Source organism: Megascapheus bottae, chromosome 4, assembly GCF_031878675.1.
Source record: "Megascapheus bottae isolate mThoBot1 chromosome 4, mThoBot2.hap1, whole genome shotgun sequence".
Lineage (NCBI taxonomy): Eukaryota > Metazoa > Chordata > Mammalia > Rodentia > Geomyidae > Megascapheus > Megascapheus bottae.
Genome location: NC_143512.1, coordinates 50,285,129 through 50,310,986, shown reverse-complemented (window position 1 = coordinate 50,310,986; position 25,858 = coordinate 50,285,129). Strand labels below are relative to the sequence as shown.

Here is a 25,858-nt window from a genome sequence, read left to right as displayed (position 1 = left end):
TGTGTGTGTGTGTGTGTGTGTGTGTGTGTGTGTGTGTGTGTGTATACATATATACAGCCTTGAAGAAGCTTTCCCAGTAGCTATGAAAAGTGGATACCTTCTGAATTGAATCCATGTAACAATCTAGAAAAAAGAAAAAAGAGAAGGGGTTGGAATTGAAAAGCTAATTTGTGTCACTTGTGTCCTCAATCTTGAGGCAAAGAGATGTTATGTCAATGTACTCAAGCACTCAGCTAACATTAATTTAAAGAAAGCTTACCTGGGGGTGTAGCCTAATGGTAGAGTGCCTAGCATGCAGAAAGCTCTGGGCTTGATTCCTCAGTACCACATACACAGAAAAGCCGGAATTGGTGCTGTGGCTCTTTTAGAGTGCTAGCCTTGAGAAAGCTCAAGGACAGTGCCCAGGCCCTGAGTTCAAAACCCCAGGACTAGCGCCCCTATCCCCCCCCAAAAAAATTTTCATAAGCCTGTTTGGAGAGTAAAACTTCATCTTTGCTAAAACCAAGTCATGTTGGTATTCGCTTTGTTATAGACTACACAGTGGACCTGAGAAATCTTTCCTTAGCCCAGGCCTCACAACCATCAACATGTCTGGAATTTGAGCTTCATAACTTCTATTTCCTGCGTGGGGAGCAGGAAATGTTTCTCTTTTTCCTACATGCACATTCTTTGAAGTTATGCTGATGTTCAGTTGATGTTCAATTGAAACCTTAATTAATACCTACATAGACTCTGACTTTGGATATTAAACTACTCAGGAAATACAGTAAGAATGAATACTTGCATTAAAACCTTGATTATTTTCAGGCTGATTTATAGGAAGAGGTTCAGATGAATTCAATCATCGAAAAGTGTAAGTTCTTGTAAGTGTTTGACTCAGTATTAATAAAGACTGAGTAGTTCTAGTCCATCAATAAAATATAAACTTCATTGTCTTAGTTATCTCAAATTGGGTTTTCTGCTTAGGAATCTACCCTCTTTTATTATTATCAAGTTTGTAGAATACAGATGGTTTAAAACTAGCTAAAAAACGGAAAGTTATATCCATGAGCAAAAATACAAGTTAATATAATCTATAATAACTGAAGCCTATTTTCATAGTTCTTAGCAAGAAAGTAAATTTAGTCTAAATGTCCATATCATTAAAGACACCTTTATACTCAACAAGCTGGATACCAATGGCTTACACCTGTGATCCTAGCTCTGCGGAGGCTGCAACAGAGAGGATCAGTCTGAGGAGCTTGATAACAACAGCCAATGCTGAGAATAGTGGAGTGTGCTTGCCATACAAGCTATGGTGGGAGTGTGAACAGTATTACTGTCTAGGCCAGCCCAGGCAGAAAGTGAGACCCTTAAAACCAGAACAAAAGAGCTGGATATATGGTTCTAGTGATAGTGTACGCACTTAAGAATAAATCCCCAAATTCAACTTCCAGTACACCCCCCTCAAAAGCCTCCCCCCCCCCCAAAACAAAGTATACCCTCCCCTTCAGGCTACAGACTATCATAAAGCAAGTCAAGCATATTACAAATGAAGTTTCATGCTTAAGGTATGTTTAATGAGGACTAGAGATAAGGCCCAGGTGGTAGAGAATCAGCTCTCCCTTATGAGCATCCTTTAAATGTTAAAACCATGGATGAGCTTGGGGTCAGGGAAAGGGGGGGGGGACGCATATTGATAGGTATTCTTATGGCTCTGACTGTTTACTACTGTACTTGAAAGAAAAATGTTAATTCTGCTGCAGCTAACTAGCCTCCATCTTCTACACCAAATACTATTCCATGCCATGGAAGTGCTATGCAATAATTCTCCCAAGTAGCACCTTACATCTCTGATCTGAAGGTATCACAGTAAAGATATGTAAACACTTAGGACAACAGTAATGTACTTACTTGATAAAGTCATCTATATCCATGGAACGGGCCCGTTTGTCACTAAAACCTGTGCTGGTTAGGATTTGCTGTATTTTATCTGCTATGCTGAAATCTTCTGGTATTATCTATCAATACAAGATTCAGAATAAATGAACAACGTATCTTTAATGAAGTTACCTTGGCTCTTTTTATTTTTTAGTTTAGTATAGTGGTCTCCCTTCTGCATAACTCTATTACATAAAAGTAAATCCTTAATGAAACTTCTAATTGTTATATGAGCAAGATACAAGGAAGATCATGATTCAGACAATAGCAAGTCAGTTATTTTAAGCTGCGCAAGCCACACATCAATTTCACAGAAATTTTAACTTGGCTAAATATAATTCTTGTTCAGGTTAGTAACAAATTCAGAAAACTAGGAAATTTAAAAAGACTTATCACTGAAAACCAAGAACAAAGTTCTACTTACAATATTATGGACTGAACAGTGAATTCTATAGTTCTTTTCCAATAGCTGCTGTACCGCACTTGATCTAGAAGGAAGTGATTTCGGTATTCCAAAATGAGATCAGACAAATGAGATCAGACTTAATTTTACATTGTTTCAGTTTAGACGAAATTCTTAGGTTCTGCTTGGTGAATTTAAGGAATTTTCTGAAGCACTAAATATTTAAACTTAGAAAGCAAGCACTATTTAAGTTTTGATAACCGGGCATGGTGGCTCACACCTGTAATCCTAGCTACTCAAGAGGCTGAGATCTGAGGATCAGGGTTCAAAGCCAGCCTGGGCACAAAAGGACCTGAGATTCTTTATCTCCAGTTAACCACTAGAAAACAGGAAAGTGGGGCTTGGTTCAAGGGTAGGGTGGTAGCTTTGAGCTGAAGAGCTCAGGGACAGCACCCAGGCAGAGATCAATCCCCATGACCCACAAAACAAAGTTTTGATAAACATCTTTAAAATTTCCTTTTAGCTGGGTGCTGGTGGCTCATGCCCGTAATCTTAGCTACTCAGAAGGCTGAGATCTGAGGATCAGTTTTAAGTCAGCCCTAGCAAGAGAGTCCCTGAGACTCTCATCTCCAATTAACCACCAGAAAACCAGAAGTGGTGCTGGCAAAAAATAACAACAAAAAAACACAAAAAAAACCCTTTTTAGAACGTAGCACTGTGGCTCAAGTGGCAGGGGACTAGCCTTAGTCACAAAGAGGCTCAGGAACAGCTCCCAGGCCCTGAGTTCAAGTCCTAGGACTAGAAGAAAAAAAACCAAAACAATGCAGTCTCAGATTCCTGAGTGGCTGGGTATATAGAAATGTAGCGCTATCCAGTACCCTGACTTCTTAAATTCTAAAGAGAAGTTGTAATTGTTTTATTTAGGCTCCCCAGAAAGCACTCCATTTATTTAAAATAAGAAAACAAATCTCCAAGCTATGTTAAATCTTGTTCCTCTTTACATATGGATTTCAAGTTGTGTTAAATTTCCAAGTTAATAAAATGGCACAGATCCTTCACAAATTTGAAAGGAGTTAAGATATATGTAAGAGATTTGGGCTTTTACCCTGATTTACAAAAGCAAGCAAAAATCCAAAACAAATCCTAAACAGCCTCCTTAGTCTAGGACCTTTCAAAATTAAAATCTGCCTTTCAAAGTACTAATAAAAGTTTCTCTGGAAAGGAATATTAATATTATGCTTCAGGAAAAGTATCAAATTCTAGCATGGTATGTGAAATGCTGGGAAACATTAGAAATTAGTACTCTAGGGAATAGTTGATGCTGGGGGAGTTGCGAGAGAATGACTGACATAGGTTATAGGTCATGATACATCATACTTATCAACTGACACACTGAACTGAAACCCCTTTGTACAACTAAAGATAAATGAAAAGTGAAGAAGGAAGTTAGTATACTTACTTAAATGCAGCAGACAGTGTCTTGTTTTTCCTAACAAAGGTGATTCTTACTAAGCCATCCCATTCCTGAAATACAAGGTGGACACTTTCTTGAAAATACCAATCTTATCTATGCATGCAAAGTATTGTTGTTTAATAGATAAAAACTGGAGGAAAAAATCTGAAGTGATGAAAATGACCTAATCACAAGCTTTTGGGCTCAGTTCAAGCCTTACACTGGCACAGACCCACATACTTGTTCATATACACAGTGTTCCCCACTGATGAAAAAAAAAAAATCCCACAGGTGCTAGAGATATAGCTTAGGGGCAGAGCACTTCCTAGCGAGATGAAGGACCTATGGTTTCACCACCAGGACCAGAAAAGAAAACAAAAGGTACATAATATTTACTCTAAACACAGCCATTTTGCATTTTACATCGGGTTCTAAGTTTTTATTAATATAAACAAGGTTTTTGTAGCTACAAAACAATTTCATTCTATTTTTTTTGCCTTTTATAAACACTTCTATGTATATTTTTGGCCTTCATATCTAGAGTCTAACCTTATTACCAGGATATAGTTTCTTTCACAACTTATATAATTTTCTGGGAAATGGCTATTGCTGAAGACACATCTTTAGGTAGCCTTTTCTTCCCTTTATTATGAAGAATCTAGAATTTTAGCCTCACCTGAAAATTGATGGGTGGTGGTGGATTCTTAGGTTCTATCCTTACAACACTGGATTCCACCTTGGGTGGTGGTCTGAAGTTATTCTTCCCAACCTGTTAATCAAGAAATGCTTTATCCTTTCAAAGGCAACTTTTAGATAGTCATCAAAGATGCTTTACACACAGAAGGCAAAGCTACTCAAGAATGATTTAAGCTGGATTATTTCAATAACAAAAATAACTTACTTTCATTAGATGGTCTACACGGGCCAACAGCTGTGTATTAATTGAGAGTCTGCAGTATAACTTATCACCAGGCTTAGCAACCAATCTGAGAGCAAATTCTCTTTGAAACATAAGTATAGCACATCTAGAGAGAAAGCAAGAATTAGGAAAGTCATTTGGAGTGTGTTTTAACTGTAATACATTTTAATGTAATGGAATGACAGTTAATGAGGATTAGATGGCTGCTTTTGTTTTATAATGGCTGTACCTCTCAGCTCTGAGGAGTATGGTGTGTCTTCATTGATGATATTTCAGAGCTGCCCTAAGATACTGACACTTCTGGGTTGTGATGTTCTGGGTGATATGGCTAAACAGTTTAAAGAATGTTGCTGGGTGCTGGTGGCTCACACTTATAATCCTCAGGAGGCTGAGATCTGAGGATCAAGGTTCAAAGCCAGCCTGGGCATGAAATTTTGTGAGACTCCTATCTTCAATTAACCACCAGAAAACTGGAAGTGGTAGAGCGCTAGCCCTGAGCTGAAGAACTAAAGGATAGTGCCTAGGCCCTCAGTTGAAGAAGAATCAGAATTTGTTATTCAGACAGCAATAAGGAGGAAACTTGAGGTTAGAAGGTAAGTGCACCTTTTAAAACTGCACTTCAGGGCCTGGAGTGTGGCCTAGTGGTAAGAATGGAAGAGTGCTAGCCTTGAGCAAAATAGCTAAGTGAGGGTGAAAGCCCTAAATTCAAGCTCTAGTACTGGTGGGGAAAAAAGTTTGAAGCTGGTGCCGAGCTGCTAAGTAGAAGCTTAGTTCAAAGATAGCTCAGAAAAGTCAGCTAGAGCCATCTTTAAAATAATCAGCAAAAAGCAAGGCTGGAGGCTAGGCCCAAGTTTTAGAGCGCCAAGCAAGCAAATAAGCTGAATGAACTCAGAGTCCTCAGTTCAATCTCCAGCATGATGAAAAAAAAAGGTAGATATAAGTTTAACAATGCAAAAAAGTCTGAATATATGCTTATATACCTCAAAGAAAACCAAGAAATAGTTGCCTAGACCATGCAATGCCTTCCAGCCTATTCCAGAAAAAAATAAAGAAAAAATGGTCATGATGCCCTTAATTTATGTTATAACCACTAAAGAGATGCTTGACTTGAAATCTGAGAGCTTGTAGTATTCTACAGTAGTATACTAGTATTCTATACAACAGACTAGCAACAAGACTGATCTAGGCTAGTAAATGTAGTAGAGAGCTACCAAGTAGGGAAAGCTGTGTAAGTACACCAGTATTATATATGCATGCACGCACACATGCACATGCACACACACTCCTCTGTAAACTTGTACAGACTTCCCATACATATCAATATTTTTCTATAAAGCTTTCTAGCAATCTTTCAAATGACTTTCTGGCTATTCTCTGGGCCTACATTTGTTCAAATTCTACCATTTGGCAGTTACTCTGTCACAAACCTGAAGAATGGTCGGTGCAGCAACAACTTGAAGACAAAAGGAGAAGAAATCTGTAAGAGAACCACTAGTTACTTTGAGGAAAAGCACCTCAAGAGACACTTACCATAGTTCTGACAGGCTGAGAACATACCTGATAAGGCAAATTTGCAACACAAGCATCAAAGAATGGTAAATCAGATTTTAGCACATCACCCACCAGTACTTGAAGTTTGCTAGCCAAAGGCCTGAAGGTAAGAAAAGAAATTTAGTTACAATGTACTAAATACCATGAAACTAAAATGTACTTTAATGTCAATATGTATACTTACGTGCCCTGAACTCTTTTGTGAAGTTCAGCCACTAGCCTTGGGTCAAGTTCACAGGCAACTACCTAATCGAACAGCAACAAAAGTTTCTTTAGGTTCACTATGGAGTAAAAATCTTATTATACAAAGAATAACTCATACTTGCCCAATTCAATCATCACCATCTCTTCAATTGTATTGTATCACTCAGAAAGAAAACAAGATTATTGAGAGTTCTATGCAAAGAGAATTCATGCTACATAACTGCACAGAGAAAACAAACAAGATGAATTATAGTCAAGTGTTCCTGGACAGGAGCTCACAGGCAACTACTTCTAGAATGATCACTTCATTCTTCAACACTTTTCCAGTAGGCAAGGTATAGTCAACTCAAGGAATGCAGTACAGCTTTCTTTTGCTTTTGGGGAAAAAAGTGTAAGTAAGAGGATGGAGCACTTACATAATACATGAAGGCCCGAGGGCAGGGAAGGGGAAGGTGCCAACATTATTAAGTGCCCATAATTGAAAGGTTAGGTATTTATTTCCTAGTACCTGACTGTACCTTGTAGAAGTTTTGGTGATAAGTATGTTCTGCTATGAATGGCTCCTCCTCAACAAATTCTATTTCCCTTGAGTTCTGACAACAAACTTTTTCTTCCTTTTCTTCTGAGATTTCAGGTAGTAATTGCTTCTTATGGCTAGTCCCTAAAATTTCTCTAATCCATACTGATTTGCTCGAACTCCAGTTCCCACAAAACTCTAATTGTTTTTCATTAAACAGTCTTTAGAAAAGTTCTTTAAAATGTTATTTGTTTCTACTAAGGAGACAGCAACAGTTCCATTTAATCCCAGCTATGTAAGCATATGTAAGATGAAAGTCTAAGGCAAGCCCCAGACTGGAAAATCTGAGACTCTGACAAATTACCAAAAAAGCCAGAAGTGGAACTGTAGTTCAAGTGGTAGAGCACTGGACTTGAGAAAGAGAAGAATAGGAACTGTGCCTAGGCCCTGAGTTCATGTTACAGGAGTGGGGGAAAAACACTGGAAGTAAAAAGGACTTGTGGTGGCTCAAATGGTAGAGTGATTACCTAACAAGTACAAGGGAGTTCAAACCCAAGTACCCTTCAAATTAAAAAAAAAAAAAAAAGTTTTGGCTTCCAGTAACTTCAACTTCTTTTTCTGTTCTTCCAGGCCTAAAATTAATTAGATGTTCTTTGCAGTTATTTTTGGGTTATCTTGGTGCCATTATTTTATTCTCTCTTCTAACAAGTCTATGACCAACTCCTATATGATACTCCCTGTCAGTATACTCAGTGTAGTCTGTTCTCCTAATATATCCCTTATTCTCTAAGATAAAAATTATATTAAATCAATTACTATCAATAGCAATGAATTTAAACAGATTGGTATTTGGAAAGCAACTGAGCTTCCTTAGTCAATTCTGACATAGAAATGTGAAATTTTCTTTTTACCTTTTTTGCCTTTTCTAATAACTTTACAGTCATGTTGCCAGTTCCAGGCCCAACTTCCAGCACCACATCAGTTGGTCTTAGAGCTGCCTAAAAATAAGCACAATCCTGAGTGAGCTCCTGGTACATTTGAACACAGAGTTTATATCTAAACATCTTTGATCATCAATGCTCATTTAAAAGACCTCACTGTATCAGAACTTAGAAGACAGAAGCAGGAGGATCTCGAGTTAAAGGACAACCTGGCTTTCTTAAAAAAAAAAAGAACAAAAATAAGAGATCTTGCTGGGCACTGGTGGCTCATACCTGTAATCCAAGCTACTCAGGAGGCTAAGATCTGAGGGTCATGGTTTGAAGTCAACCCAGGCAGTTAAGTCTGTGAAACTCTTATCTCCCATAAACTACTCAGAAAATGCCAGAAATAGTGCAATGGCTCAAGTAGTAGAGCACAAAGAGGCTCAGGGACAGTGTTGATGCCCTGAGTTCAAGCCCTAGGACAGTCAGAAAGAAAAAAGAGGAAAGAAAATCTTACTATGATGACTGGCTTCCTGCTTTCTACCTTGGAAATTATTCCATAGTTGTTAATTACCAATTCTGTTAAGTTCAGGTTGATGAATTTTCCTGAGAGTACACCAAGATTCTTCAAACTAGGTATAGTTTCAGAAATGAGATAATGGAATCATGTCACAGCTATCAACACTGATAACTACATAAGATCCTCTGACTGTACTGTCTACAGCGTCAGAACATAACCTTTTTAAAAAAAAATAATCTGTACCACCTATATTTCATGCCCTGGCACTCACTCATCTACAAAGAGGGAGTTATGATTAATCCATATAGGAGAAATACTTGAAATAATATGTATGTTTTCCTGGGGAACCAAGTAATGTGTGGTTTACACATACTTTAAACTGGCATAAGTGAAAAAATAACAGCAACACGATATTTTAGAAAGTGACTGGAAGAAGAATAATCTGGGACTGAACAAGCAGCAAAGTCCACCCATATAGAGGTCATTCCAGAGAAAGACACAGGATGTTGAGTCCCAAGAAATCTAGGACTACAGAATGAAGCATATAGTACACCCTTGGCAATTCTTAACTCCACAATTACTTTCAAAGCACTTGTTATTATGGCCCAAATTTAGTATGTAGCCCACGCTGGCCTCAAACTGGCAATCTATAACACCCAAACTAAACACGTATTTGTTGAGCACATCTGAGGAGATTATAAACTGCTGTAGCCTCTGAATATTCTATAAACAAGACACACAATGCAAGCAAGACTTGCTCTTATGATACTTATGCGACACCACAGAAGGACAACACACAAAGTATTTATGATTAATGTCGAACAGACACTTAAAAGTAGGAGACTAGATTGATATTCTAACCTCCAGTGAGGAGGTGACATGTAGGCTGAAATCTGAGGTCCAAGGAGAAGCCAGCCAAACAAGTTTCAAAGGTAAGGAAACTTGGGGATGAACTGCTAACATTAAGGCTTTAAAGTCATCAAAACATTTCGTTTTTCATTAGTTCACAAGCCAGCGCATTGAAGTTGAGGTTAGCTGACTGCTTTCCCAAGCGCGCTCATTTACAGGTTGGTTACTCATTCTAGGGCCAAAAAGAGCAGTCCCCCATTTTTGGCAGTGACAACCTTTCAGAGATTCAGCAGAGCCTGCTGTAAACTTTAACTTTGGGTCACTTGAGGCTGAAGTGTATAATTCAGTGGCTGAGGTATGCTTTAAGAATAAAATTAACTTGTAGAATTCAGCTATAATTCTATCGAAAAAAGGACAAGATGAATAAATCCACAACTCTTCCCGCTCCCCCCGCCCGCCCTCTCCCACACCCACCTTATCGATAATGCTGTTAACAATCAGAGGATTTTTCAGAATGTGCTGCCCAATCCCCGTGTTGAACATGAGTCCTGGAAGAAAACACGAAACGGCGTGATTTTCCAGCTACCAATTCAATTTCCAGGAGGAGACAGCGGGACAGGAAGGGGGACGGTTTTGGCGCCCACCAGGCCTCCGAACCTCGAGCTCCAGGCCGGGGCCCAGGAGCAGCTTCAAGCCCACTCCTCCAGCCGCGCCTCCCGGGTCTCAGAGCGCCCCGGCCCGTCGCACAGGAAGCCCGGATTCGAGCCCTGCGTCCTTCCTACCGACCATACCTCCAGCCCGCTTCAGCTCTCCGCGCTGCTCCTGCCGCGCACGACGGCGACTGCTCGCACCCGACTTCACCTTTGGCATCTCGGCGGGAAATGGGCCTCCGGGGCCCACGGAGTCGAGGAGTACAGAGGTGGACTTAGCCACTTTCACCTCACCGGACCACGTGGGAATCGGGACACGAGGCTCCACCCCGCGCCGGGGGCGGGCGGAGAGGCGGGGAAAGGGGCGGGGCCAATCCCTGCCCACTCAAGCTCTAGGCTACGTCGGAGCCCGATGGCCGCCGGGAATCGTAGTCTCCAGCTAACCAATTAACTATTCATTGTATGACTACAGTCCTTACAGAAGACATCTCGTATATGTTGTTTCAAATTTTGTTGGTTTTAAACAAACATGTCAGCCATATGTTATATTTGCAAGGGCAGATGAAATCATTTCTCAAAAATGCAATCTCCTAATCTTGTATGTGGTAAACCCGTTACAGTTTAATTTGTGAACATCTAATGAGCTTTATTGTAAATTTGAATGGTCCAAGACCTAATTTTACACAAGTTGCAATAGTAAAATAAAGTGTAGCGAATTAATTTTCCTAGGATTCTGGAGACAAAAGCCAAAATTATATTCAGGAAATGTCCTTGACATTTCCAATTTCCTGACTCATTGCATCGACATTACTTGAGCAAAAATTTCAGGGATAGGTCCAGGCCCAGGATTCAAGCCCCAATTCGGGCATACACACACACATTGACAAGAAGTGAGGCAGGCTCCGTCGACTGTTCAGATGCCACTGAGAGGGAGATTGCTAATGAAGTGGTTGAAAGTTGTTTGCATCCAGAAAAATAGAACATTTAAAGTTGTTGAAACTTTTGGGAAGGAGAGGGGAGTGTGACAGAGAGACAAGAGAGCTGTGTTTGATATACCATATGATCATGGGATAATATGATAATAAAAAAGTAAAAATAAATCTTTCCATTCTTGTCATTTCTTATTGCTTTGGAGTAGTAAACCCAGTAAGTTCAAGAATTAAGAAGCAATCCATTAATATCCAGAACAGTGAGGAAAGATTGGTTCTGACTTCATTTTCAGTCAACTCAGGAAAGGCTTGATTTTCCCGGCGATGGCTTGACGCGGATCGGGGGTTACCATGGTTACAGATCCTGGTAAGGTAGGCTGCAGGCTTTAAGAAAACGCAAGCGCACTCAGATTCTGAGCGCCTTTGATTCGAACAGGAAGCCCCGCCTCCCCTCCTCGCCATTAGCCTATCGTTTACTTCCATTGCCAGCCCCACGTGCTTCAGGAAGCCTTTGACGTCATATTGGCGCGCCCGTGACGTGAGGGGTTGCGACGCGGAACATGGCGCGTTCCTAGAAGCTGTTTTCGGCATCAGTAGGCGGCAGCGTGTTGACTGGCAGCGTGGGGCGCGGGACTAACCGACGCCAGTTCGTGCTGAGGAGTGGAAACGAGAGGACTTGGCCATTCCGGACCGAACCAAACGGTGAGGCCCGGCCGCAGAGCCGCAGGGCGCGTGCGAGTGGAGGCGAGGAGTGGGTCGGGCAGCGGAGACCCTGAGAAGCGAGAAAGGACCCGGGGGGACCCGGGAGGTGAGGAATAGCCCCGAGGAGGCCAAGGCAGCCTTTAGTGTCGGGCCTCAGTGTAACTTCGGGATCCCCGGCAGCCAGGCTCCGCGATCAGCCCGCAGCGGGGAGCAGGGTGTGGAGGAAATCGAGGTGCGAGGAGTCCGTGGTGGTTTTCCCTGCTGAGCCGATCCCCGGCACTCTTTGTGGCTCCGCTTTTTAGGCCTGGGTGGTGCATTTGCCCTTGGGAGGATACATAGTGCAGATTTTGCGAGAACGTTCTTTTGAATGTAAAACCGATGTGTCGTTACTGCATTATTCCCCCCCCTCCCCTCCGCTCCCTACCCCGGTCTTGCTTCTGAGAGCCATACTGTGAAAGCTTTAAACGTCAGACCATTCCTGGCCTTCATTGCAAAAGTAAATAGGGAGTAGACCTTTTTCGGAAAGGAGCTTCAGGCTGAGGTATGGCCGCCAGTGTTCCACCTTACCGACTCCTGCAGCTTTCGTGTTTGGGGATATTTGTGATTCAGCAAAATTATTTTGAGGCCCGATGCATTTGTCATTTTTCGCAGTTCTTTTGTGACATGGTGGTGTCAGTGATTGGAGTAAGTAGCAGGACTCGTAAATTTCCTGTTGGTGCCAAGGCTGCAACCAACAAGGTTGTACCTTCCCGGTACAATTGTAGTGATCTCAGTTATAGGGTGGAAGCGTCTTGAGACTGGATTATTCTTCAGAAGAGTGAGGAAGATCAGTCTGCAGCCATGATGGCCCTCCTTCATGTCCACATATTTGCAACTTGTCAGTACAGAGACTCAGGTTAAGAAAGAGTGACTACACCTACACAAGGCAGTCACTGCCTGCATTGCTTCTTATCTCTTCACTGGGGATTATTTTGGAGATTTAGAAGTCTTTTTCTTATCTGTTATCGGGTCCCCACCCACCCCTCATGCAATTTAGCACCAGGAATAATGGAAACAGTTTTATTGTAACAATGGTTTGCGGTCATATATTAGAGTCCCTGGGAAGAGGGATGTACTTTGCCCTGGTTTTACTTTTTAGAAAAAAACCAAAGAGAATGCTTACCACAAATGCAAAGATTATTTGGCAATAGTAGACAAATCTTAAGATTTTTGTGGTACTATGACTGTTTACATTCAGAATAAGCAAGAATACCAAATCCTGTCACTACAAGGCATTTAAAACATAAGAATATTTTTCCAGATGTAAAAATTTATTCATGTGCCTTTCATCATACAAAATAATATCTATTGAAATGAACTCCAGGAAATGGAAACAAGAGTTTTTTTCTTAATTGATATTTTTGTTTTATTTTCTATTTTATTATGTTTATTTGTTTTGGTGAGGTGAAGGGGAGGTAGAGATTCTCTGAAATGAAGGGAGGAAGAGTAACCAAATGCAGCAGTTATACTCATTAGTTACTATGTTGAAAATGAACTATACAATTTATGGGTGGGATAGGAGGGAAAAACTGAAAGAGCAAGAAGGGGTGACATTGTCCAAAAAGAAATGTACTCTTTACCTAACATGAAACTGCAATACCTCTGTATATCACCTTTATAATACCAATTTAAAGAGATTTTTAAAAATCAATATTTTGAGAAAGCTAATGTGTTTAGTTACATTTTGATGTTTGTATTGCATGTGTGTATGTGTGGTATATATAAAGTCTGTTGGCTTCCCCACACCTTTGTGCTTTGCACACACACTAAATCCCTTTACTACTGGCCATAGTTCCACTTATTGTTTTTTTTTTTCTCTTCTTCTACATCTGATGGAGATTTCCAGTTAATTTCAAGAGTGTTTGAGGGAATGGCTGGACATATGTATGCATGCATATGTATCTGAAATCTCCTTGTTTGATTTTCTCAATAAACAGGTAATTACAGATAAACTGGCAATTTTAAGTTTTGTAGAGCTTAAGCTGGATCGATTTTCTACATCTGGCTGCTCAAAATCTGGTATATGATATCACCTGGGAATTTCTTAGAAAATTGCAGTTATATGTTTAAAATTTGAGAGGTACTAATTTGATAAAAGTTGAAGAATCTCAAGGTCATGCACAAGCATGCAAAATATACCATCATTTATTTTAATCAGAAGTGGTCTTGGGTTCATTATCAAGTCTTATTCATCTGCTTGAAGAAACTGAGGCTCAGAAGTGATAACTTTCATAAGGTCATACATATAGATTCATAAACCAATATCAGAACAATATTAGGGCTCTGCCTCTTCATTCCCTTCCTTCCTCTCCCCCTTCTTCACTCTCTGTTTTCTCTTCTCTTTCCTCCTCTTCCAACCTTCTCCCCACCCATTCCCTGTTCCCTTTTCCTCTCAGGACAAAAGGATCTAAGGATCCCAACATCATCTCCTGTATGCATGCACTTCCAGTACCCAGTGCTCTTATTACAACACCAGTTATTGGATTAGGGCCCAGTTCTAATGGCTTTCCTATTTCTTTTTTTCATTTCTTGGTGCATACATTCATTTAACAAATGCTTTTCCTTAATCACCAAGTTTGGATAACTAAAGAGAGAAATTTGAAAGCTTTAAAAAAATATTTGTGGGGCCAGAGTTTGACCTACTGGTAGAGTGCTTGTCTAGCCTGCATGAATACTTGGGTTGATTCCTTGCTACCACATCCATACAAAAAGCCGCAATTGATGCTGTGGCTCCAGTGGTACAGCTCTAGCTTTGGACAGTACTCAGGCCCTGAGCTCAATCTCAGGACTGGCAGGCAAAAAAAACAAAAAACAAAAAACAAAAAAAAACATGAAAAGATACTCAAGGAGCCAGTTGCACTTTTGGTAATATAGTATTTTGTTTATTTTTTTAAATCATTAGTCCTTTTTATATTGCAAAATTTACATGTATTTTCTATTGCTTGCCCATGTGAGTGGTAAGTTCTAATAGACTAAGTAATTAATCAAATTGTATTTTAAAGCTATTTCGAGCAGTGCAGAGATTGCAGAGAATACAAACCAGCTGAAAAATATACACCATGCTGCAGCAGATTCAAAGCCTGAAAGTAAGTGGAAGTTATTATGTGATATAGGTGATTAGAAAGTATTGATATAAACAAACATATTCATCAAGCAGTCAATTAATAGGAATTAATTACCATTGAGTGATTTCTTAACATTTGAAAGCATCATTCCCTCAATGGTAAGTGGGAATCTAAGGAAAACTTCCATGGTTAAAAAAAATGCATTACTGTGTTTTAATAAGGGAGAGAAAATAATGTTATTGATTGTGGAAGAAGGCTCTCCACGTGTTTATATAGGACAAATATTGTGGGGAAAAAAAAGGTGGATGGAAAAATGTGAATCATTGTTTGGAGCCAGGTTCTAAAGAAAAGAATAATGCCAACCTTGTGTGGCTTACACCTGCAATTGTAGTTACTCAGGAGGCTGAGATTTGAGGATTGTGGTTTAAAAGTTAGCCCAGGCAGGAAAGTCTATGAGACTGTTGTGTCCACTTAAGCACCAAGTGGTATAGAGCTGAGTCCAAGTTCTAGACCATCACACACACAAATATTGAACCTTTAAAACAGCTTGTTTTTCAGGTTTGCAGAATAAAAGGACTAATGATATAGATAACAGTGGCCTGATGTTAAACATTATGCCACAAGCCTTGGATCTTAGTCACCACCTTAAAATTCTTATTTCCAAATACCAGGAGTACTTGGATTAGTGTTTCAACATAGGAATTTTAGAAGAATGTTTCAGTTTATAATACTCAGTTGTAACTAAGTTGTTAGGATTTAAACATTCTTAAACCTCTCACCTAAGCTGGGCACCAGCAACATGCATTTGTAATCCTAGTTACTTAGGAGTCTGAGATCCAAGGATCACAATTGGAAGCCAGGAAGTCCATGAGATTTTTATATTCAGTAAACTACTCAGAAAAAAGGCAGAAGTAGAGCTGTGGCTCAAATGGTAGGATGTGAACTTTAAGTATAGAGAGTATTAGGGACAGAGCCCACGCCTTGAGTGTTTCTCCCTCTCTCTCTCTGTCTCTCTCTGTCTCTGTCTGTCTGTCTGTCTGTCTGTCTCTCTCTCTCTCTCCCCCCCCCTCTATCTCCCTCTCTCCTCTAACCTTCCCTTTCTCATTAGGTTTTGGTGTTCATTTGTTTGTTGTTTGATTTTTGGTTTTAGATTCAGAAACCTGCCTTTGCTGGGCAAGTGCTATACCGTTTGAGTCATGACCTTTTTGTTCCTACTTACTTTTTAAATAGGGTCTTGCATTTATGCATTTTCTATTTACACTTCTCATATGGCTTTATGTAGGTGCCCTGGAGTTGTTTTCTTCTTCTTCCATAGCAATGTATAATTTTATTGTATATTTTAATTGTTGGTTGCCTTTGTTTTGTGGAGAATTGAATGAAAACACATTTTTCCCCACAGTCTGTAACTAGCAGAGGCTGTTTCACTGTCCAATACTATAAATGTAAATTGAATTTCCATTTGTAAGAAGGTGAAATGTTACATACTCTGGAAGTGAGACTGGGTAGGCTGGAAAAGTGAAACGTTTCCATGGCTTTATACAATTTTTAAGTGGAGATTGGGTTTTAGTTATACAGTTCATTTAACACCTATTTTTTAAAATCATTTTTTGTTTAGGTACTATTTTAGATTCTAGGACACAACTCTGAACAAATTGAAGTCCCTAGATGTTAAATTTAGATGAAGAAGCTGTGCCATTATTACCATAAACATACTACAATGTCAGATAGTTACTGGCTTGATGCAGAAAAATTAAAGAAGCTATCAGAATCAGTGTGAGCCATTATAGAGTGGCAAGAAAAAATATTCTTTAAGTACAGGACTTGAGCAGAGACTAGAATGAAATTAAAGGACAAGAGTTGCTTATAATTAGAGTCAGGAGCTTTCTAGCTAGTGAACTAATTCACAAGGGAAAAATAACATTTGACGTATTTCACTGAAAGTAGACACATATATTCTCCACTTGTTACTATGGACAAGTCCAAGATTGATTACTAACCTTACCCTCATCTCCTCCATTAAGTAGTTTGTTTGATTTTAGCACAAATTGTGAAATTGTGTAGTTTTAGGAGGTATACATAGGCATATATGTTTTGATTGCAGCTTGCTAGAAAATATGTTCTGCAGGACATGATTTTTTTGTGTGTATGTCAGTTGTGTATAGTGATAACATTTGTAGGTATACAGTGCATATGGAATGAGTAAAGAAGACAAGTCTGATGTTAAACCCCTAGCAATATCATTTGTTGGAGAGCACAGTACTAGATATAAGTTGGTTGGAGAGCACAGGGTTTATTTAATACTCCCAATGTAAAGTGTTGCTAACTTTTGTTGGATTGTTATACTCCTTACTGCCAGCATGCTGTCCTGACATTTTTGACTCTGTCACTTGAGCCATAGCTCTACCATTGGCTTTTTGGTTGTTCTTTGGAGGTAAGAGTCTTATGGGCTTTTCTGCTCAGGCTGGCATTGAACCTTGATCCTCAGATCTCAGCCTCTTGAGTAATTAGGATTTTAAGCTTGAGCCCCTGTGCCTGACCACTTGATTTTTTGTTGTTGTATTTTTTTTAGCTGTATTGTTCACTCAGTCTGCTCTTCGATGTCAAACAGTTCTCAATTCCTTTATTAATATTTTTATCCCTGACTTCTTTCTTCTCACCTTTCCTAAAAGTCTTCCATTGACTCTTACAACTTAATGTTTTGTTCATTTCATCACAGCATTTACTGGATCCATTTTTTTTTTTTTGCCTGTCCTGGTGCTTAAATTCAGGGCCTGAGCACTGTTGTTGGGCTTTCGCAAGGCTAGAGCTCTACCACTTGACCACCACTTCTTGCTTTTTTATGTATGTGATACCAACGAATTGATCCTGGGTCTTCGTGCATGCTAGGCAAGCACTCTATAACCACCAAACTCCTAATCCCATTTGCTGTATCCTTTATATATATATATATATATATATCCTTTATTTATTAAGTGAACTTGGGTATTTACAGCTCAAATTATTGTAGATCAGATACAATTGAGCAAGGAAACCTAAAAATAAGGTACATACTAGGCATCTTTGATAAAGGAGTTCTTTACTGTTAAATGTAGTTATATGTTTTCACAAGCAGTAATACCTGCTGTAATAACTTTTAATGGTCTCTGTCTCCATTAGCTGACAACAAAAATACATTAAAAGTAGACAGAATTGTATAAGGGAGCTTCATGTCTACCCATTGTCCAGCTTAATTATCAGTTGTATTTCATTGTATCTGGCACCACCTCATCTCATTCTAGTTAGTTATATACTAGAGGATATGACAGTTGGATAGATTTTAACTTAAGTATTTTTTTCCCCAACAAGATTTATTTATTTATTTATTTTTTGGTCAGGATAATGTATAGAGGGATTACAGTTACATGTGTCTCGAACATTGATACCTCTTCCTATGTTTTTTTGGTTGTTTTTTCCTTTTTTTAAAAAATGACCAAGGGGTCTCCCTGTAGCCCAGGAAGTCTTGAATTCATTTTTTAGCCCAGGCTGGCCTGAACTTCCCATTCTCTTGCCTTAGCCTCCCAAATGCTGAAATTACAGTCATGCATCACCTTGGCCAGCTAACAGTTTTTCTTTTGGAATTTTGATTTCTTAGAATAATAAAATGTCCTTTCCTTTAAGTTTTCTAAAGTGTTATCTTTTTTATTTAATAATGTTTGAATTCTTTCCTTCATAAAAAATTTATTAAGTTTTCCATTTATGTGTCACTGTCTTTTTGTGTGGGGGGGGTGGTGCTGGGGCTGGTACTGGTCTTGAACTTAGGGCCTTGGTGCTGTCCATTCACTGCTTTTACTTAGGCTGGTACTGTATCACTTGAGGCACAGCTCCACTTCCACCTTTTTGTTAGTTTAATTTGAGATTCCTGTGATAACTGTCTGTTTTCCTTAGATCTCAGCCTTCTGAGCTCCTAGGACTGCAAGTGTGAGCCACTGACCTGCTTGCTAGTCTGTGTGTTCTAGATCCAGTTTCTGAGTTGTGCTTACTTCATTGTTATTACATTGTGTTTACTTCCTTGTATTATATTTTGTCAAATTCTTTCTTTAGATAAATGTAAAAAACACAATCCTTTTTTTTTTTTTTTCCAGTCATGGAGCTTGAACTCAGCTTGGGCACTGTCATTGAACTTTTTTGCTCAAGACTACAGCATTCAACCATTTTGAGACACATTACTACTTTGGTTTTCTGGTGGCTAATTAAAGAGTCTCACAGACTCTCCTTCCGAGGCTGGCTTGGAATTGTGATCCTTAGATCTCACCTTCCTGAGTAGCTAGGATTACAAGAGTGAATCACTGGAGCCAACCTTGATTTTTTGTTTGTTTTTGTTTTGTTTTGTTTTGGTAGAGTTGCTAGAAAGTTCTTTGGTTGTAATGTTTTGCCTCACAGTGAGGTTTTCATTTTCATTTTGAATCCTACTTTTCTTTAAATTATCCTTAAAATGCCATTTATTTCTTCTCAAGAGTTCATTATTCTTTGTGCTGTTCTTCAGAATCCTGAAAACTCCACTGCATTTTCAGATAGTTTTCCTGGCTAAATGACTACTGAAAATTTCATGCTTGAAGGGAAGGAGGTTTGGCATGTAATCTTCTGGGTGTAATACTTACTGCTTACCACTAGATGGGACTGCAGGTTACTCATTTTTATTTCTTTTTAAAAAGCCATCTTTAGGAAAGATAGGTCTAACAACGCATTATTTGATAGTGAAAAAAGCTGCAGGAAATGGCATAAGTCTTCAGCTGGGTGCTGAAGACTTAAGCCTATTACTCTAGCTATTCAGGATGCTATCTGAGGATCAGTTTGTGTTAGCTGAGGCTGGAATGTTCCTGAGGCTCTTATCTCCAATTAATGATAGAAAAAGCTGGAAGTGGCTCTGTAGCTTAAGTGGTAGAGCACTAGCCTTCAGCAAAAAGAGCCCAAGGACAGACCTAGTCTGAGGACTAACAAAGAAAAAAGGGGGGTGGAATATTTGGAAATGAAGATAAAGGCATGATTGCTAACATAAATGCATTTTCCTTTTATGTGCTGGAAATTTATTGTATATAAAGGAACCTTAAAAATAGGAAAGAGTTAGTTTAATTTTTCTAACCATGTTAGATTATTATTCTTTATAAACATCAAATGGTATGATATAATGTGCTTCATCCAACAGATTATTTGCAATTAAAATTACTGCTTGAGTGTAAGACTCAGAACCTCTGAGTGAGAAAATTCCCTTCACAAATCCAGATATTAGGATGGGATTGTTGCTTGTGTACATTTGGTACTGAAGACCAAGTTTTTAAATTCTCTGTCATGAAGGCTTTTGAAGAGAGTACAATTACTGACCATATCATCTATTCAAATATGACATATTTACTATATTGCCATACATTATTTTTTGTCCTGGTACTGGAGCTTGGACTCAGAGCCTCATGGTACTAGGGATTGAACTAAGGGTCCCACTAAGGCTTATTTTACTCAAGACTAGTGTAGTACTACATGAGGTACACCACCATCTATGTATGTGGTACTGAGGAATTGACCTCGGTTTTTAGCATGCTAGGAAAATTCTCTACCAATAGGCCAAACTCCTGGCCCAACTTCTGGTCTTTCTGTTGATTAATTGGAGATAGTCTCTTAAGTTTGTTTCCCCAGGCTTGCTCCAAACTTAGATCTTGAACTCCTGAGTAGCTAGGATTATAGGCATACACTGGCACTTTGACCATACTTTCTTGATATGTGCTTAATAAAAGAAATGTATGGCTACTGGTAGCTCTTGAGAAGTTGGATATTTTAGGAGTAGGGAAGAGAAAAAGCAAGGAAGAAGGTCTTCCTTGATGTTATGTATGTTTTGTTAAATACTTTTTTCCTTCCAAATTGACCAGTTTTTGACACTCTGAATGAATTTAGCTTGACTGTATTGGGAATACAGTATATGGCAACATCTTTAGTCAGTCCCTAGGAAGTGTTACTAATTAGCACATTTTTTTGTAGTGATGCAGGGATATATAATGCAGAGAAGATTTTTTGTCCAAATTACTAAAAAGTCTTTGCTGAAAAACTGAAATAAATGTAAATACTGCAACCCAGTTTGAGTGGCCCACCTAGACAGAGCAAGGTCTAGTCTTAAAAATAAAAGTCTTCTGCCCTCATCTTGCTTTACTTTCTTGGATAAATATTGTTCTTTACAATTAATTTGGTCTCTGAACTTTTTATCAAGGCTACTACTGTTCTATCACTTGAGCCACACCTTTACTTCCAGCTTCTCTATTTCTTTTTCTTTCTTTCTTTCTTTTTTTTTTTTTTTTTTTTTGTGTGGTTCATTGGAGACAAGAGTTCTGCTGGGGTTGGTTTCAAACCAGGATCCTCAGATCTCATCTTCTCTGAGTAGCTAGGATTACTGACGTGAGTCAGTGTATCTGTTGTGGATACTAGCTATATTTTCATGTCTGGATCACTTTTCCTTGATTCTTGCTGGTTTTGACTTTTACATAGTCAATGCTCTTGAAAGACAGATATAAAAAGCTGTAATTCACAGACTGTACAGTTCATCTACTGAAAGTGTGTACACTTTCACTGGTTCATTGTATTTATAGAGTGATGTAACTGTCCATTAATACTAATTTTGATACATTTTTAGTGTTATAAACAGAAACCATTTCCACCAATAGTTATTGAGCATTTTCCTTTAGTCCCTCATCCCTAGGTAACTCTTTACTTATATTTTGGTTAGATAAGTTTGCCTGTTACTTATATTTCATATAAGTAGAATCACATTGTGTGTGTATGTGTTTGTATTTGTATTTGTGATTGGCTCCTTTCACTTAGCTTAATGTTTTCAGGATACATTAATGCAATTCTAATATAGATTTTGTTTTATCGGTCAAACAGTACTCTACTGTATGGAAATACTACAGGATGAACTACTTGTTCATCCTATGTTTAAGTTGTTTTCACTTCTGGGCTAGTATACCCAATGCTGCTGTGCTCATTGTGTACACAGTTTGTGTGTGTGTGTGTGTGTGTGTGTGTGTGTGTGATACATATTTGTCTTCAGTGTATTTCTAGAGGTTTTATATTTCTGTGTTTAACGTTTTGAGGATCTATCAGATGAGGATGTGCCAGTTTATATTCCCACCAACTTTGCTTCTATATTTCTTATTTTAGTTTTCCTTGGGCTGTGCAAGGCATTGAACCTAGTGCCTTGTGATGGTAGGCAGACATTGTTAATGCAGAGCTACCCCTCTTGCTGATTTTCTGTTGTTGTTGTTTTTTTGAGTCAAGATCTCACATTAGAGCCCACATTGAGCTCACATTTAATTCTTGACCCTTGTGTTTCCTTCTACTAGGCAGTCACTGTGATTTTTACTGTAACCATTGTAGTGGGTAGAAATTAACTTGTGTGTATGTGTTTTTTAATGATTTGCTTTTCCTTAAGGACTAATGTTGAATATCTTTTCAAATGTTTATTGGTGGTATTGTATCTTTTTCATGTTGCTGGTCAGATTCCTTGCCTGCTTTTAGATTGATTCACCTTAGTATTACTGAATTGTTAAAATTCTTTTTAAAATTCGGATTATATCACCAACTGGGAAAAGATATTACCAACAATACATCAGACAAATGCTTCATATCCAGTATCTACAGGGAACTCAAGAAACTAATCCTCCCCAAACCCAACAAGCCAGTCACTAAATGGGCACGAGAAATAAAGAGAGACTTATCAAAAGAAGAGGTAAAAATGGCTGAAAAGCATATGAGAAAATGCTCATCATCCATGGTCATAAAGGAAATGCGAATAAAAACAATCCTAAGATGCCACCTTACCCCAATTAGAATGGCCAAGATTCTGAACTCAGACAATGACAGATGCTGGCAGGGTTGTGGAGAAAAAAGAACCCTACTGCACTGCTGGTGGGATTGTAAGCAAGTTCAGCCACTCTGAAAAGCAGTGTTGGAGGTTTCTTAAAGAACTGAAAATAGACCTTCCCCATGATCCCGCCATACCACTCCTGGGCATCTATCCTGAACATCATAACCCAGGATATGATAAGGACACCTGCTCAGCTATGTTCATCTCTGCACTATTCACATTAGCCAAGTGATGGAAACAACCCAGATGCCCTACTGCAGATGAATGGATACAAAAAGTGTGGTGTGTGTGTGTATATATATATCTATATATATATACACATATATATATTGAGAGAGAGATAGATAGATAGAGAGACAGACAGACAGACAAACAGATATACAATGGAATTCTACATAGCCCACAGACAAGATAAAATAATGGCATTCTCAGGGAAGTGGATCAGTCTAGAGCGAATCATGTTGAATGAGATAAGTCAAGACCAAAGGAACAAAAGGCCCATGGTATACTTAATATGTGGCTATTAGATCCAAAAAGTACAAGAGCAATGACTCAATATTTGTGTTCCCAATGCAATGGACATGTATTGGAAATATAAACACAACTACATAGACATAAAAATTTATGATTCTATAGACATCATGTTTTATCACATAGATTAATATGTACCTATGACATACAAACCCTCAGCCTAATTTTAATTACGTTCTAAAATCTAAGTAGCAGTGATTGTATATACGATGTAAAAATCAATGTGAATAAATTCTTTAATAAAAAATTATCTTTTAAAAAATTTGGCTTGTATCAGTTGTAGAGGGGAAGAATTTCGTTGTTACATTCCCACAATTTCACACTGCGTTCTAATCAACTTCATCACTTCTGTTCTCTCCCTTATCCATCTCCCCACCCCAAACAAAAAACAAAACAAAATAGCATCTCCAACAGGTTTCCCTACATCTCTGTTCTCCCAGTCAGCACACTCCTCTCGCCTTGATCCTACTCATCTGCAGTTTGTATTTCTTGTCTACCCCATCCACCTATTGATCATCAGCTTTTGTGAGTTTCTTGATACTGTTTACCTAAAAATAATGTGTCACAGTTATTTGTTTTATGTTACATTCTCCCTTTTTCTACTCCTAAGTAGTCCCTTTAGCTTGATTCATGTTCTGTGTTCAACCATCTAAGCAATTAAGTATGTATGTACATTTTTACACTTACGTACATAGGCTTGTCTTAATATTATGTTTTCTAGTTATATTTATTTTCCTACAAATGACATGATTTTGTTTCTTTAATATCACAGTAATATTACATACATATAATAATATATGCATGTATATATGTATATACACACCATGTTTTCTTTATATATTCACATATTTGATACAAGTCCTCATTAGATAATTTGATTTGTGGCTATATTTTCATTTTATACTTTCTTGGTGATATCATTTTTAAATTTTCATGAATGTTTTCCTTTAGTTTCTTGTATTTTAGAATTGTTTTGAGAATGCATGCCTAATGCTTGCCTTGTTTTTGCTAGCTTGGGTTTTTGCTTGTGGCTGGCTTTCTACTACTTGAGCCATACCTCTATTTCTTATATCTGGACTATTGTTTGTTGTCACATCTCTCTGTTTTTGTGCCAGTGACTTGATTATCTTGATTAATTTTGAAATTAGGGCATGCAGCTCTTCCAGCTTTATTTTTTTTCAAGTTTCCTCAGCTTTATATATATATATTTTTAATTTTTTCCATATATTTTTTATTGTAATTAATCGAAGGGTTACATTATAGTCACCAGATAGAAGGTGCATTACTTCACATACATTGATACCTTTTGTTATTTCTTGGTCCCCATTTCCCTTCTCTCCCCCCATCTTGATTTCCCCCCTTCCCTATCCAATTTCAAATAACCAAATATGCATGTATACAATATATCAGATAACAAGGTGAAATACTGTAACAATATGAAATAACCAAGGGACAGCAATAGAGATGAGAGATAACATAGTACATTAAGGACAACAATCATTCATCATATGGTTTTTGTTTCTATATCCTGGAGGTCCTTTCATTTAGCGCCATTCTCTATGTACATATGTATATGTATATGTATATTCTTATGTATCTAGGTTTGGTTCTATTGTAAATCTCTGCTAGGAGAGCCCAATTTTCTACTGATTATGACAAATGAGGGAAGCCATTGAGCCTGTGTTTCTTTGAGTCTGGCTTACTTCTCTTAATATGATTTTTTTCTAAGTCTTTCCATTTCCTTATAAATGGGGTGATGTCATTCTTTCTGACAGCAGCATAGAATTCCATTGTGTATAAATACCACATCTTGTTGATCCACTCATCAAGTGAGGGGCATCTGGGTTGGTTCCACATTTTTGCTATGGTAAATAGTGCTGCAATGAACATCGTTGAGCTGGTGGATTTAGTATGTCCTTGTTTCTGGACGATTATGTAAATGCCAAGTAGTGGAATTGCTGGGTCATAGGGGAGTTCTATGTTCTGTCTTTGGAGGAGCTGCCATACTGCTTTCCATAGTGGTTGAATGAGTTTGCATTCCCACCAACAGTGTAGTGATCCCTCCTGGCCACATCCCCTCCAGCATTTGTTGTTAGTAGATTTCTTGATCATGGCCATTCTAACTGGAGTGAGGTAAAATCTCAAAGTTGTTTTGATTTGCACTTCTTTTATGGTCAGAGATGTGGAGCATTTCTTCATGTGTATATAGGCCATTTTCATTTCTTCTTCAGAGAAGACTCTCTTTAAGTCTTTGGCCCATCTTTTAATGGGATGGTTGTTTCTTTGGAGGTTAGTTTTGGAGTGACTCAATTTTTTGAGCTGTTGATATATTTTAGATATGAGGCCTTTGTTGTATGGTTATTGAAGATCTTCTCCTACTCTGTAGGCTTTCTAAGTTAGTTTGCTAGGTATGTCTTTTGCCATACAGAAGCTCTGCAGTTTAATGCAGTCCCATTTACCTAGACTTTCTCTGATTTGTTGTGTTTCTTGGTCATTATTAAAAAAGTTTCGACCTGTGCCTAGTGTATCTCCTATTCCTTCTTGTCAAGTTTTCAGTGCATCTGCTTTTATCTCCAGGTCTTTGATCCATTTGGAGTTAATCCTGGTGCAGGATGACAAAGAAGGATCCAACTTTAGTTTTCTGCAGTTGCTTAACCAGTTCTGCCAGCATCACTTGTTGAAGAGGCTGTCTTTCTTCCATTCTGTGTTCAATTTTTTTTTTTTAACTTAGTACCCTTGCATCTTTACATGAGATCTGAGGATCACAGTTAAAAGCCTGGGCTGGAAAGTCCATGAGA

The 25,858-nt window shown here is 38.4% G+C and overlaps 2 protein-coding genes across 9 annotated transcripts in view; one reads left to right on the top strand and one right to left on the bottom strand.

Annotated features, from left to right (window-relative positions):
- Dimt1 (DIM1 rRNA methyltransferase and ribosome maturation factor) lies at positions 1 to 10,216 on the bottom strand. 2 transcript variants are annotated; one of them, XM_090331892.1, is made up of 12 exons: positions 10,051 to 10,216; positions 9,734 to 9,807; positions 7,879 to 7,965; positions 6,431 to 6,492; positions 6,253 to 6,346; positions 6,123 to 6,172; positions 4,678 to 4,801; positions 4,453 to 4,545; positions 3,783 to 3,847; positions 2,345 to 2,408; positions 1,894 to 2,000; positions 1 to 123 (listed from the first exon to the last, which is right to left on the bottom strand). In XM_090331892.1, exons 1-12 carry the CDS (start codon positions 10,127 to 10,129, stop codon positions 81 to 83), a joined length of 942 nt encoding a protein of 313 aa, XP_090188018.1. In that variant the 5' UTR covers positions 10,130 to 10,216; the 3' UTR covers positions 1 to 80. The 2 variants fall into 2 exon arrangements, with proteins under 2 accessions (XP_090188018.1, XP_090188019.1); XM_090331893.1 differs by lacking the exon at positions 10,051 to 10,216 and having other exon boundaries at positions 7,879 to 7,961; positions 9,734 to 9,797.
- Positions 10,217 to 11,389: 1,173 nt separating this feature from the next.
- Positions 11,390 to 25,858, top strand: part of Ipo11 (importin 11) — a 121,588-nt gene continuing 107,119 nt past the window's right edge. For 3 of the 7 annotated variants that reach the window (XM_090331878.1, XM_090331882.1, XM_090331883.1), the window contains exons 1-2: positions 11,390 to 11,540; positions 14,582 to 14,665. In XM_090331878.1, the coding sequence (XP_090188004.1) occupies positions 14,639 to 14,665 (27 nt within the window). In that variant the 5' untranslated portion in view covers positions 11,390 to 11,540; positions 14,582 to 14,638. Of the gene's footprint in view, positions 11,541 to 11,607; positions 11,647 to 13,425; positions 13,517 to 14,581; positions 14,666 to 25,858 lie in introns of those variants that run through there. The other 4 variants (XM_090331879.1, XM_090331880.1, XM_090331881.1 and 1 more) reach the window with 4 other exon arrangements.